General features: G+C 45.0%; 1 protein-coding gene across 1 annotated transcript in view; it reads right to left on the reverse strand.

The window, feature by feature from the left end:
- The window catches only part of LRFN2 (leucine rich repeat and fibronectin type III domain containing 2), a 138944-nt gene extending 125630 nt beyond the window's left edge, over positions 1-13314 (reverse strand). The window contains exon 1 of the mRNA XM_084832502.1: positions 11936-13314. Coding sequence (XP_084688628.1) covers positions 11936-13314 — 1379 coding nt within the window. The remainder of the gene's footprint in view (positions 1-11935) is intronic.
- Between the last annotated feature and the right edge of the window lie 429 nt (positions 13315-13743).

Consider the following 13743-nt stretch of genomic DNA (forward strand, 5'->3'; position numbering starts at 1 on the left):
GTTGTAGTTCCAGCAACACTATACGTCCAAATTTCAAGCAGTGTTGAAAAAGCACGACACACATAGTATTTATATTAATTACCTTCTTATTCCAATAACAGTCCACTGTGTGGCAAAGCAATCCAGCACAATATGAGGCATCTTCGGGGTGTTGGCAGGGGCAGAGGTGGGGAGAAGTTACAGCTCTTGGCTTTGGGAGTTTCAGTTTTCCTGGAAAAAAAGGAAATTTCACCTGCGCCTTGCACACAAGCTGGTGGGCCAAAGTTCCTGTGCTTTGGGCAACGCAAATAGCGTTGTCCTTATTTTCGCTGTAGTCTACGTAAATCTTTTTACGTAAATCTTTACGTAGACTACAGGGACCAAATAAGGAATGCGAATGGCGGCTCCCTATGGGGGCCGCCATTAGCCGTATGTGCTTTTTTTTTTTTTTTCAAAGTCACCCATGATAGGCTACGTGACGATTAACGTAGCCTATCACGGCTGACTTTGCAAATCTAGCCGTGATAGGCTACGTTATTCATTACGTAGCCTATCACAGGGGCATTTTGTTTTTTTTTACTTTTCTTGTAATGGTGGCAGCGGCAGCTGGTCAAAAGACCAGCTGCCGCCCCCGCCCCTGACGAAGACCTGCCGAACCGCTGCTGGGACCCGCTGCTGGGAGGGACATTCGTGAAAGGTAAGTCCCATCCCGGGGGGGGGCGGGGGGCGGAGAATTTCTCCCCGAATAACCTTCGGAGGACCAAATGCGTTGGCACTCGGCCCCCCGAAGTTTCGGGGAGAAATTCTCCCCCATCCCTAATGTACACCAGTTGCTGGGGAACATAGATGGGAGGGTGCTGTTGCACTCATGCCCTGCTTGAGCATTCCTGGCCAACAGATGGTTGGCCACTGTGTGAACAAAATGCTGGACTAAATGGACCCTTGATCTGATCCAGCATGGTTCTTCTTATGTTCTTAAATATGGATAATATAGATATAGATATACCTAGATGATATAGATAGATACAGATACAGATGCAGATATAGTGATATAGGTATATAGCTAAAGATACAGGTAGATATAGATATCAGCAATACCTTAAAAACACCTGAGTGGATCTGAACAAATAGTTGAAGTTCAGCAGACAGCACAAGGACTACAGTAGGGGTGTTGAACTCCTTTCATCCTGAGGGTCACATTCCATTCCAGATGTCAGGGGGCGCCCTAGCGGCCTCTTTCAGTAGAATCCAATAGCCAATTCAAGACACAGATGAAAGGATTCTTTTCAAGGCTTTAATCCTTTTACAACATAATGACTCTTTCAGATGCTAATCACCAGCGACTAAGCAAGGAACAGCAGAGTGGCCTATGCACAGAGTGGGCAGTTGATCCTCATTTGAAGGAGAGTCACTTGAAGACCCTGAACTTATGGGCTAGGGAGAGATCCTCCCTCTTTCCCTTGGGTCCAAGGGACACAGCCGTTGCTTGCGCGCCAAACAGGCGCTACGCCTCCTTTCTGCACCCTCCATCGCTCGTCGCTCTTTGCGGCTACGTCGAGCGTCTAGCAAGCCCTGTTCCCGCACTTTCTCACTGCTAGGATCACTATCTATCTCAGGAATGCCAGCAGGAGGAATCTCCGCCAGCTGCTGTGCCTGTGAGAGATGAGTTGGCTCCTCTCCCACGGATTGCTGATCCTCCTCAGAATCAGAACTGCTCTGGGGTTCTATCAGCTCAGTTTCCACCCTGACACCAGAGAAGATTTCAGGGCCTGTCATTCCATTGTGAGTGGTAATGAAGGCAAAATGGATGGGGCCAAAGGCAAAAGAGTTGGGGCCAAAAATACAGAGGAACATCTACAAAAAAGACCAGCCTATTGTATCTTAGAGCTCTTCCTGCCAGTAACTAGGCTTTAGGTGAGGCATTTCAACCTTTCAGAATGAGGGGAAAATGTCAGAAAGGCTGAGAAACTACCACATGGTTGGTGGTCAGGGAAAATGGGATAGGGCCAAGGGCAGGGGACATGGTCATCTTGGAATCCCAGGGGTCTGGACTGGGACCCAGGCAGGCCACGTTTGTCCCTTGGGCTTGAAGTTCTGCATCCTTGGACTAAAGGCTCTAAGGCTGCAATCCTATGCATGTTTAGAGAGAGAAGAAAGTCCTACAACTCCTAGCATTCCCCAGCCAGTCAGTCTAGTACATGAAATTCCATAAATTCTACCACTTCCAATGGGGGAGGGAGCCAATGGCCTTTCGTGGCTCTGTTGGCTTTTAATATTCACGAACTGTACAAACATGAATATGTTAAAACATCCAACTCACACAAATGAAAATGGTGAGTCATTTGAAGTTTAAATGAAATGCTCTTTCAGTGAGAGCATCTTCCCTCTGTGTTAAAAGTGCAAGTGTGGGCCTCACCATTTGGGTGCCACAGGGCTATGAGAGGAAATGTGGCAGGTGTTCTGGGTAAGCAGTGTGATGTTACTCATCCCAAATGTGCCTTGAGTGAGAATGTGGAGCCTTTGATGAGTTAGATAAACAATTAGAGACAGTGCTAAAACAGAGCATCACTAACATGCTTAAATAGTTGTGACAGAGAATGTTTTAGCATCCAGAAAACTTCCTGTGATACATTCACTTCCACAAGTACAACTCCTGTGGCTTTCCTGTGGATGAAGACCAGTCTTACAAGGAACACAGTCAGCTTTTTGTAAGTAACATTCCTAAGGCAGAGTTTGGAACTCTGGTTCTAATGCATACACTTTCAAAAGATTCTTTGTTACACTTACAATAACAACTAATTGTTTCCAAATCACTGGATGTTGTACATTCATTTGTACATTCATGTACATGCATGGTACATTCATGTACATGCGTTGTACACAGGGATGGCAGAGATTTCCACCATGGATTTCAGTGAGGCCGAATGCACTGGCATTCACCCCCCCAAAATCCATGGTGGAATGGCCTGCCACCCCCCCCCCGCCACCCCGTGGATCCCCCCCGGGACAAGACTTACCTGGAGCAGATGTTCCGGATGGCAGCAGCTCCAACAGCGGCTTCAGCGGTGGCAGCGGCTGGTCTTCCGACCGGCTGCCGCCGCCAACATTTGCAGTCTGGTCTTTTTTCTTTTTTCTTTTTTACCCAGACATGATTATTGTTGTTGTTTATTTGTTCAGTCGCTTCCGACTCTTTGTGACTTCATGGACCAGCCCATGCCAGAGCTTCCTGTCGGCCGTCACCACCCCCAGCTCCCCCAAGGTCAAGACCGTCACCTCCAGAATATCATCCATCCATCTTGCCCTTGGTCGGCCCCTCTTCCTTTTGCCTTCCACTTTCCCTGGCATCGGCATCTTCTCCAGGGTAGGGGTGGACGAAAGTCACTTACCTGTCCTCAAAGGACGTTCGCGGTAGGGGGGAGGCGCTTCGCTGCTCCCCCCGTGAAATTCAGGCCGGGGGGGAGGCTTCCCGCCTCGCCCCGGCCGAAATTCAGGCCGGGGAGGAGGCTTCCCGCCTCGCCCGGCCGCGAACGCGAAAGTTAAAAAAAACAAAAAAACGCCCCCTGATAGGCTACGTGACGATTGACGTAGCCTATCACGGCTGACTTTGCAAATCTAGCCGTGATAGGTTACGTTAATCATTACGTAGCCTATCACAGGGGCATTTTTTTTTTTTTACTTTTCTTGTAATGGCGGTGGCAGCAGCCGGTCGAAAGACCGGCTGCCGCCCCGCCCCTGGCGAAGACCTACCGAACCGCCACCGGGACCCGCCGCTGGGAGGGACATTCGTGAAAGGTAAGTCCCATCCCGGGGGGGTGTGCGGGGGGCGGGGGGGTGGAGAATTTCTCCCCGAACAACCTTCAGAGGACCGAATGCGTTGGCGCTCGGCCCCCTGAAGTTTCGGGGAGAAATTCTCCCCCATCCCTAGTGTTTTCCAGATTTGCTGGCATATGGCATGCATCACCTTGACAGCATCATCTTGCAAGATTTTAAACAGTTCAGCTGGGATATCGTTGTCTCCTGCTGCTGCCTTAAGAAGCAATGCTTCTTAAGGCGTATTCAACCTCACTCTTCAGGATGTCTGGCTCTAGCTCACTGACCACACTGTCAAACCTATCCCCGATATTATTATCCTTCCTATACAGATCTTCTGTATATTCTTGCCACCTTTTCTTGATCTCTTCTGCTTCTGTTAGGTCCTTGCCATCTTTGTTTTTGATCATACCCATTTTTGCCCGGAATTTACCTCCGATGTTTCTAATTTTCTGGAAGAGGTCTCTTGTCCTTCTTATTCTATTATCTTCCTCCACTTCCGCGCATTGCTTGTTTAAAAATAATTCGTTATCTCTTCTGGCTAACCTCTGGAATTTTGCATTTAATTGGGCATATCTCCCCCCCATCACTGTTGATATCCTTGTTGACAAGATGGTAAAGTGGGTTGGACAGTACTACAATTAGGTGGATCCACAGCTGGTTGAGCAACCACACTCAGTGAGTGCTAATTAATAGCTCAGCATCCTCACAGAGGGAGGTCTCAAGTGCGGTGTCACAGTGGAGTGTTGGCCATCCCTCCTAGCTTTATGTCAACTGCAAATTTGATAAACAACCGCCCTCCTAGTCATTTATACACCCTCATCCAGGCCCTGTGTTGTTGTTTTATAAATGACTTGGATGAGGGTGTAGAGGGGTTGCTTATCAAATTTGCAGATAACCCAAAGCTAGGAGGGATAGCCAACACCATAGCAGACAGCATCAAGATTCAAAAGGTTCTAGACAGGCTGGAACATTGGGCCGGATCTAATAAGATGAAATTCAACAGAGATAAATGTAAAGTCTTGCACTTAGGTACAAGAACAACAAAATCAAAGACACAAGAATAGGACTGGGGAGACCATGGCAGCAATACATGTGAAGAGGACCTAGGTGACTTAGGGCATAATCCTATGGCGGCTAGACAGCAGCTCGATAGCCATAGGATTGATCCTCGGAGCCTGCGCTCTGAGGTCGGTTGCCAGAGAACTGCCTCCCCACCTCCTCCCCTGCTGCCTTGTAGGTGGTGCGGATCATCCCTGCACTCCACACTCATAAGAGCAGTGCAGAGGGAAAAGGGGTGTTCCTGGGGGCAGGGCATTTGTAGGTTCTGGTGCAGCAATTCCTATGTGTCGTCCGGCCACCCCGCTCTCTGACCTCCCATGGCTAGACAGCCAAAATCGATCATCTAGCTGTAAATGCAGGGCATTTAAGGACAATATAAGGATAATCCCCTCTGCACTCCTCCTGCCATGCATTGGATAGGAGGTTGCCTCCAAGTTCAGAGGCAGCCATCTATCCAAATTAGGGATGTACGGATCCCCTTACCTCGCGTCCGCTGGGGGGTCCACTGGAGGGGAAAGCTATCTGTTCCTCCCCCTGGAAACCTCAATGGGGGGGAGGCAATCCATCCCCCATCCCTGGAATCCAAGCTGGCCGGCTCTGTCCCAGCTCCTACAGTGCTCTCCGGACACAAATGGTGTCCACTATGCCATTTGCATCCCTGTTTCTTCTCGCGATAGGCTACGCATCTATATTTACATAGATTACGTAGCCTATCACATGAAAAACCAGGGACGCAAATGATGTCCACTATGCCATTTGCATCCCTGTTTTTTCACGCAATAGGCTACGTAAGTATCTACGTAAACAGAGACACATAGCCTATCACAAGGAAAAATGGGAAGCAAACATTGTGGCAGAAGCCGTTTGCATCTGATCACTTACTTCCGCCTCAGATGGCCTTCTCTTTGTCCCATCAGCCAGGACAGCTAGACTGGTGGGGACGAGGGAGAGGGCCTTTTCTGTGGTGGCCCCCACTCTGTGGAACTCCCTCCCTAGGGAATTCCGCCATGCCCCCTCTTTAATGAGCTTCTACCATGCATTAAAAACATGGTTGTTCAGGCAGGCATTTGGGGTGGGTTAGGGTATTTTAGAAAAATGTTTTTACTGTAGAATTTTATTGTTTTAAACTGTTTTATTATATACTCTATACATCACCCAGAATGGCTGGGTGACCAGCCAGATGGGCGATTAATAAATTTAATAAATAAATAACTAAAAATTCAGGAGTGGAAAAGATCGCCTTTGGGGGCAGTGGGTTCTCCTTCCCTGGAGGTATTCAAGCAGATACTGGATGATCATCTGTCAAGGATGCTTCAGCTTCACCTGCAGTGCAGAGCCTGCATTGAGTAGGGGGTTGGACTAGATGATCTCTGAGGTAAGTTTCAACTCTATGGTTCTATGTATTGAACAAAACCAACATCACCTCACTAATTCCTGAAAGACTTTTGAAAACCGGGCTCAGCAAGGAGATGGTAATCCATGCTCCTGCCACACATCTGAGTCATGGCAGAACATTCAAAGGGCTTGTTGTCACCAAAATATCCTGACCTGTGGTGCCTGAGGCTTCTCCTTACTGTAGTAGTGAAATCCTCCACCATTTTCCTTTTCCCCAAGGTGAGGCTTTTTTTTCTCAGGGAGGGAGGGAAGGACAGGGGAGGTGAATGGCCAGAACTCATGCCCGATGAGCATTTAGCAAACATCGTCAAATCCCCTCAATGGTGGTTTGTGAGTCTTTATTAGTAAAGTTTGTGGGTTGCAACTGGGTGAGGTGACCACTAATAATAACTTGTAGCAGTGGGTGTAGAATATTTCTAGACTATCTACAGAAACTAGGCAGTCTAGCTAAAACAAAAGAAATGTTACAATGGGGAGGAGGCAGGTATGTGGGTTAAATAAAATGCCAGGGTGAACAGGTGAGTTTTTATCAAGCATTTAAATTCTCCCACAGAAGTAAATAATGGTTGATTGTAGTGTGAAATTGTGATTTTGAATGATGCTTTAAATGTACAGAAGAATAGTATTTTGTTTAAGAGAACAGTGATTCCAGTGCCAAAATGGGAATGACTTACATACTTATGCCACAATGCTCTTCATCCCTTTTTATAGTACCAAATGCCACTGTACCTTTCTCAAAGCATGATACAAAGGGCTAGGATTATTATTATTTTAAAGGAACTAGGGGGTGGAGATGAAGGCAGGGTGCCCAAACATCCCAAACTGGGCACCCAGTTTGACATTTAAGACTCCAATACCCCAAAATTAATACCACACATATATGGTATGGACATTAGCCTTTAACTTGTCTTCTGTCATGTAACTTTAAGGTCTGGGAGGGGTGTTTGTCCTGTTCTTGGGGGCCTCTTTCCATCCTTTAAGGAACATGATTATTTTTTTAGAAGACAACTTTTTCCGCCTGTCTAGATACAACTTCATAGCAGTCCCCCGGGCTATTCCACCACTACCCTTCCCCCTCCCCCTTTAAGCAGCAGCTGTTCTGTCTGCTGTCTAAACTCTGGAAGTTTAATTGTTGAGGGCAGGCTGTGACCCAAGAGAGGAGTATGAAAGACAGACTACTGCACTAGAGCTGCTGAGGTCAGGTGTTTGTGAAGTCAGAAACTAGAAGAGTTTGTTTTGCACCTCCCACGTGCCACAGCCTGTGCTCAGCACAGCAGGTAGGCTCTATAGCTCTTAACTGGGCACATGTTAAGTCAGGCGGGGAATTATATGAACTAGAAGCAGAGACACAATTATGCACAACTGCAGCCTTTAAACCTCAGCCTGAGGGTCAGATAAAACATTCTGCTAATCATAAATTGTGTAGCTAATATCTATGTGTGATCATTTTGCTTTCATTTGTGTAAGTCTACATGGCCCTGTTTGAGAGTGAGAACATGGGTGGGTTAAACGTACCCCCCATTTCTTCCCGGAAAAAGTGGCTCATGGTGGCTAACAATCCTAATGAAATACATGAAAATGAATACATTAAAAACACAATTAAAACCACTACAGTAAAAGAAATAAACAGTGCCAACCAATCAAAGCCCCCTTCAGCAACCAAAACTGTGCATTTTTTGTTTGTGTTCTGAATAGACTGAGATGAATCAGTGCAGACTGATTTAGCAAAAATGAAATCTAAATAACAGCCCAATCCTAAACAATTTTATTTGGGATTTTATTTTGAAGTATATCCCACAGAGTTCAGTGGGACTTATATCTTAGTAAATATGTTTGCAGACTATTTAGTGATGGTGATGATGATGAAAAAGTATAATGTTTAAGTAATCCAGTCAACCTCACAATGGTTTAAAATCAGCTACAACATGGGCTATAAAATGTATATGAATAAATATAAATCTTGAGAAATATCTAATATACATTTTCATAGTGTAAATGTAACTGTTGCAGAGACTGAGATGCTGCAGTAATTCTTAATTTGTAGACTTGCTTTTATCACCCTTCATAAGAAACACAGCAAAATAAAATGGGCCTAGGTGGTCTGTCATAAAACCAACAGGTGCAAAGTACTTCTCAGAGGCATATTTCAGGAGCAGAAGCATCATTTCTTCATTCCAGCATAGGTCCAGTGAACCAGATTGTGAAGTCATGGCCAAACTTGCCAATGTCCTTCACCTTCAACAGGATTAGAGTTTACATCTGCTATTCAAGATGGCCCTGCCAATATATGGAGACATTCCAACCAACAATTTCAATGTTCCCACTGTGGATGCCAGCCTATATTTGAGTATCTGATCAGGGAATTTATTTATTTATTTATTTATTTATTTATTGCATTTATACCCCGCCTTTCTCCCTCTTGCAAGGAACTCAAGGCGGCTTACATTATCCTCCTCCTCACCGTTGTATCCTCACAACAACAACCTTGTGAGGTAGGTTGGGCTGAGAGTCTGTGACTGGCCCAAAGTCACCCAGTGAGCTTCCATGGCCAAGTGGGGACTAGAACCCGGATCTCCCGGCTCCCAGTCCGTCACTCTCACCACTACACTACACTGGCTCTCATTTATTTTGTGTTTATTTATTATAAGTATTTATATATCACTTATCCACCCAGTGGGGCACTCAAAATGATGTACAACAAAATCCAATTAAATCTCAACAATGTAATTGCATGCTGGGTGGGAGATGTGCCTCAGGGGCCAACAAACAGATCATTTATGGGAACAGGTATGTGCTTTCAGCAGTTCTGGTTCCTGTACTTCAGATCTACAGGCTGTGTCAGTCTTTACTGGTTTCCATCAGCCCCTTCACTGTGGTCCCTAACACTTCCCTGGCTGAAAATGGATATGCCCAACTGAGAGTAGGGTAGCCATGTATCTTACTTTACAGAGGACAGTTGACTGTTGTCTATTTGAAAGACTGTCAAAGGACAGGACTCTGTTTGAAGGTGTCTTCTATCTGAAGGACTCTCCAGTCCAACTCCAGTTTAAAGATAAAGAATCATAAGAATTGAGAGCAGGGGCCTTGAAGTTGCACATCAGCAGTTAGCATCTGGGCAGCAGACTTAGCAGACACACAGGTCAACTGGTCTGTCTTCCCCACTATGGTGAGATCATGTGTTACATTTCTATTAAAATTCTTATCAGCACTATTCACTGTGAAAAATAAATGCCACTTAGCACTGCCCTTATCTACTTTGGCCCTCACATGATCAGAGTCTGGTAACTGCTCCTCTTACTTGGCAGAAAGCTCTGTGAGACATTTTGCTATTTCTGGCAGAGTTGGAGCTGTGAGATCTTCTGGAGAAATTATCCTGGCTCAAGGTAATTAGTGATTAGTCCACTGGTTGGGTGACAACAAAATGTACCCTAATTCAGAGGTCCAGTTTTCTTAACTGTTACACCAATTCTGGGCTTCTAGGTTTATATGCTTGAACATTCCCATATGAACTCTGTCCATCTCCACAGTCATGGTGAATAGAATAATGTATGAGCTGATGCCTGATCTCTAGGAAGGTCTTGATCATGAAATTTCTCCTGCCCTCTCCTCCTTTTGAGGACAAAAAAAGTGAGAACCAGTTTGCCACTGGATCAGTCGGTAGAGTGAATGCCATGACTCAGTACTTTCCTTATGTGGATGTTTCAATGGGGACGCTCCATGTGGGAATTTTTTTTAACATTTAAAGAAGGATAGGATCTGGGACTAAGTCCTAGCACAAAGTAAGGGCCGCTTGGATCATTTAAGGAAGTTGATCAGGGCCTAGATTTTTGCAGTTATGCTGTGAGTCTAATTCTCTTCCCATAAATAGTATTTCTTAAGTTCTGGGCATGCAGTCAGATACTGAGTAAAAAGGAGCCCCAAAGCACACATTTATTTAATGATATAGCTAGCAGCTACATCTTTTTTTTTCTTTTTTTTACTCCAGAGTAAGCACACAGTAGCTCCAATCCAGATTGGCAAACTGGCATAGGGGTAGGAGCCTTTAACCCTTTCTCCTTCCAAATAGTAACCCATTTGCAAGCACCCCTGCACTTACTCTAGAGTAAAGAAGAAAACAAAGATGTAGCAGCTAGGTACATCTTTAGAGTAACATGTGCTTATATGTTGGAATTCCAGAGGAATATACATACACATTGCTGGTCAGCACTGCCACTAATCCTAATAACACTGGCACAAACATTTCCAACAGCTCAGTTTTGCCATTCACTTTCAAGCGCCATTCAGCAGGCAGGATTGATGGGAAACATTTATCATTATTTCCTAAGTCTCCTAATTTGCAGGTCACTGCAACCCTGAGATCCCCTTCACACAGCCCAAGAATGACCCTGAGAAGGCAGCAGCATCCTGCTGTCTGAATGAAAGGCACTGCAGGTTCACGGTGGTACCAAACCAAACAAAAAAAAAATGTACCAACATTTGTACCCCCAAATTAAAAATAAAAATGAAAACACAAAAATCAGTAGTCTTCACTGACAGTGGAAGGGTAGTTCTTCCATCCCTTTCCCCATTCAAATTTGAAAAAGAATTCAGAAATTTGTGAATTGTATAGAGCAGAGAACATGAGGAATTTCTTCCCTGTGACCAACAACAGAACAAGCTGTCCTCTCTTCTCCTGACAAAGGATCTTAGGTTTCAGTCCCTCCCTGCAGAAATTTTCCCTTCCTCCTTTGACTGAAAATGTGCATGATGGACCATTGTGTGTAGTAAGAATATCATTAGCCTGCAAGTCATGATCTCTGAAGACTTCCTCATACAAACACACAATGCACCACCTCACCATTTATAACCATGGCAGCCAGGGCTGGCCCAATATATTTTGCTGCCTGAGGCAAAGGACAAAATAGTGCCCACTCCCATTCCATGTACAATCGCTGACTAGGCTGGAAGCTGAATCTTTCCATAATGTCAGTGATGCGACAGTGAAGACAGCTTGCTAGCTTAGGGGGGCACTGAGTAGGCCGTGTGGTACATACAGCTCTCTTCTCCAACATCTTCCTACCACCTCCCAGCATTTGCCACATGAAGTGGGCATCTCACTGTCATATCATAGGGCTGGCCTGATGGCAGCATGCATATTCTGTAAGATTGTGGGGCAATGTGCAGCTAAGGGGCAACACAAGGCAGGTACAACCTTTCACTAAAAGAGGAGAACAGAACCAAAATGGAAGGAGAACAGAACACAACCTCCTACTCAAATGTAGGAGGCTGAACTGTTGTATTGGCTATTATTAATAATCAGCATTGGCCTATGGATGAAGAATTTTTTGAAGAATGTCATTTCATAAACAGGCACCTCATCCACATACTATTTATTTTATTTATTTCATTTCTATACCACCCAATAGCCGAAGCTCTCTGGGCGGTTCACAAAAATTAAAACCAAGGAGCACACAATAAAACAATATAAAATATATAAGAATACTATGATTTCCTCTGTCACTTCCTAGTATGTGCCACCACTCTTGTAGAGGTGGTAGAGGACAGGTGAATTACTATCTTTCAAGTTCTTGTCTTCTGTGACAGGTCTATCAGGAAGGAGCAGATACTACGACTCCTTCAACTAAATCACCTGCCACCCCATCATTTCTCTCCTAAGGACAAAAGCTGACAGCCAGCCAGTCACACTTACCTGTAGATTAGGACTTCATCGTCAGAGCAGTTATATTGCAGCTGGTACATTTTAACTCTTGGTGCTGACTTGCTCACCATCCATTTGACCAAAGCTGAGGTAGTTGTTACCTCAGAGACCAAGACGGCCCTTTCTGGTGGTCCTTTGGTTTCCCCTCGATTTGACTTGCTGGAGCTGGAGCTGGTGATGTCAGAAAGTCTTGATTTGGGTGGGGCTGCCCGGCCTGTCCCGTTGCTGAGATGTGGAAGCTGGACAATTGACAGCTCAATTGTTGCAGTAGATTCCCCAGCAGCATTTGCTGCTATGCATGTGAATGTTCCATAATCCTTGGATGTTGTGATCAGGATTTCTAAGGTGCCATTGTCGTAAACAGCTGTCCTTGAAGAATTCCCAATAAGCCGATCATCTGGGGCCACCCAGTGAATTATTGGAGACGGATCTCCAATGGCTTTGCACTTTAAAGTGGCCATTTGTCCTTCTAAAACCAATAGCTTGTGTGTATGCTGGGTAATCAGAGGTGGCTCACAAACAAACTCCTCCTCCCGGACATACCAGAAGTACCTCCCCTTCAGTCCTGGAGGAGATGCACAAGTTTCCATATCATCATCTCTGTCAAGACGCCGCAGCCACAGGAGTTCGCAATTACAATGCAAAGGGTTCCCTCCAAAGCTCAGAGACAAAGGTGGGGAAAATGGAGTTGAAGTTAATGGAGATATTTGGGACCTGGCAAATATGGGATCAGGAGGAAGTTTTTGAAGTCTGTTGGAAGTCAGATCCAACCGGGCCAATTTCTGAAGATCAGCGAAGGTCCCCTCTGTAATATAATCTATCAAATTATGGTCCAAACTAATCTGGTGCAAGTTTACCATCTTCCTTATAGATTCCCAAGGGATGCTTCTGAGGTTATTATAGGAAAGATCCAGATCTTCTAAAGTGAACAAGAAGTCTTCAAAAGCTTCATCTGAGATATAACTCAGCTGGTTGTTGTTTAGAATCAAGTGCTGAAGATTAATCAGGCCTCTCAAAATATCCTCCCCAATGTCTGGCATCCTGTTACTGTCCATATGCAAAGACCGTAGGCTTTCTAAGTCAGCAAATGAATAGGGCTGTATGTAACTGATAGTATTCCTTGACAACGTAAGGTCAACAAGGCCGGTCATGTTGGCAAAGTCTAGTCTACTGATGTTAATAATGAAGTTGCCCCCAAGCCGGAGTTCAACAGTCCTCCTGTCTATATCTGGTGGCACAAAAAGGAGGCCCTTAGAAGGGCAAAGTGTCCCCAGGGACTCAGACAGGTTCTGACAGACACAATATTTTGGACAAGCATTGACCACAACAGCCACTCCAAACACCAGGATGCTACAGAACAGTTTTTCCATGGTAAATCACACGATGAGGCCTGCAAGAAAGGGAAACAGTTGCACATTAGAAAGTGATTTCTGTCTAGGTCTTCAAAAGCAGCAGCATCCCATTTAAAAAAAAATACAGAAACAAAACGCAAAGCAACCTTGTAACTCAGGCAACATTTGAGGTTTTACTGCACCAAGCAATGCATGCCAAATGCATCTAGATGATTATAAGAATGTATAGTATTATTCTTAGTGAATGTTTTCCAGATAACGTCAGAGGTGATATCAGAAAGGATAAAAGTTGCTGCTCTGTTCTATAAATTGATTGCAATAAGAGCCTATGGCTTTTGTTGTGTTGATAGGTGCTCTTTATACACACAGCTAATAATGAAATATTAATTAATCAGGTGAATGCAAACTGTTCCCGTGGAGGAGAGATTTTCAAGGTTCCTGTCTTTA

Source organism: Heloderma suspectum, chromosome 1 (assembly GCF_057233095.1).
Source record: "Heloderma suspectum isolate Gila_16-S chromosome 1, 16-S_ref, whole genome shotgun sequence".
In the NCBI taxonomy this organism is placed as follows: Eukaryota; Metazoa; Chordata; class Lepidosauria; order Squamata; family Helodermatidae; genus Heloderma; species Heloderma suspectum.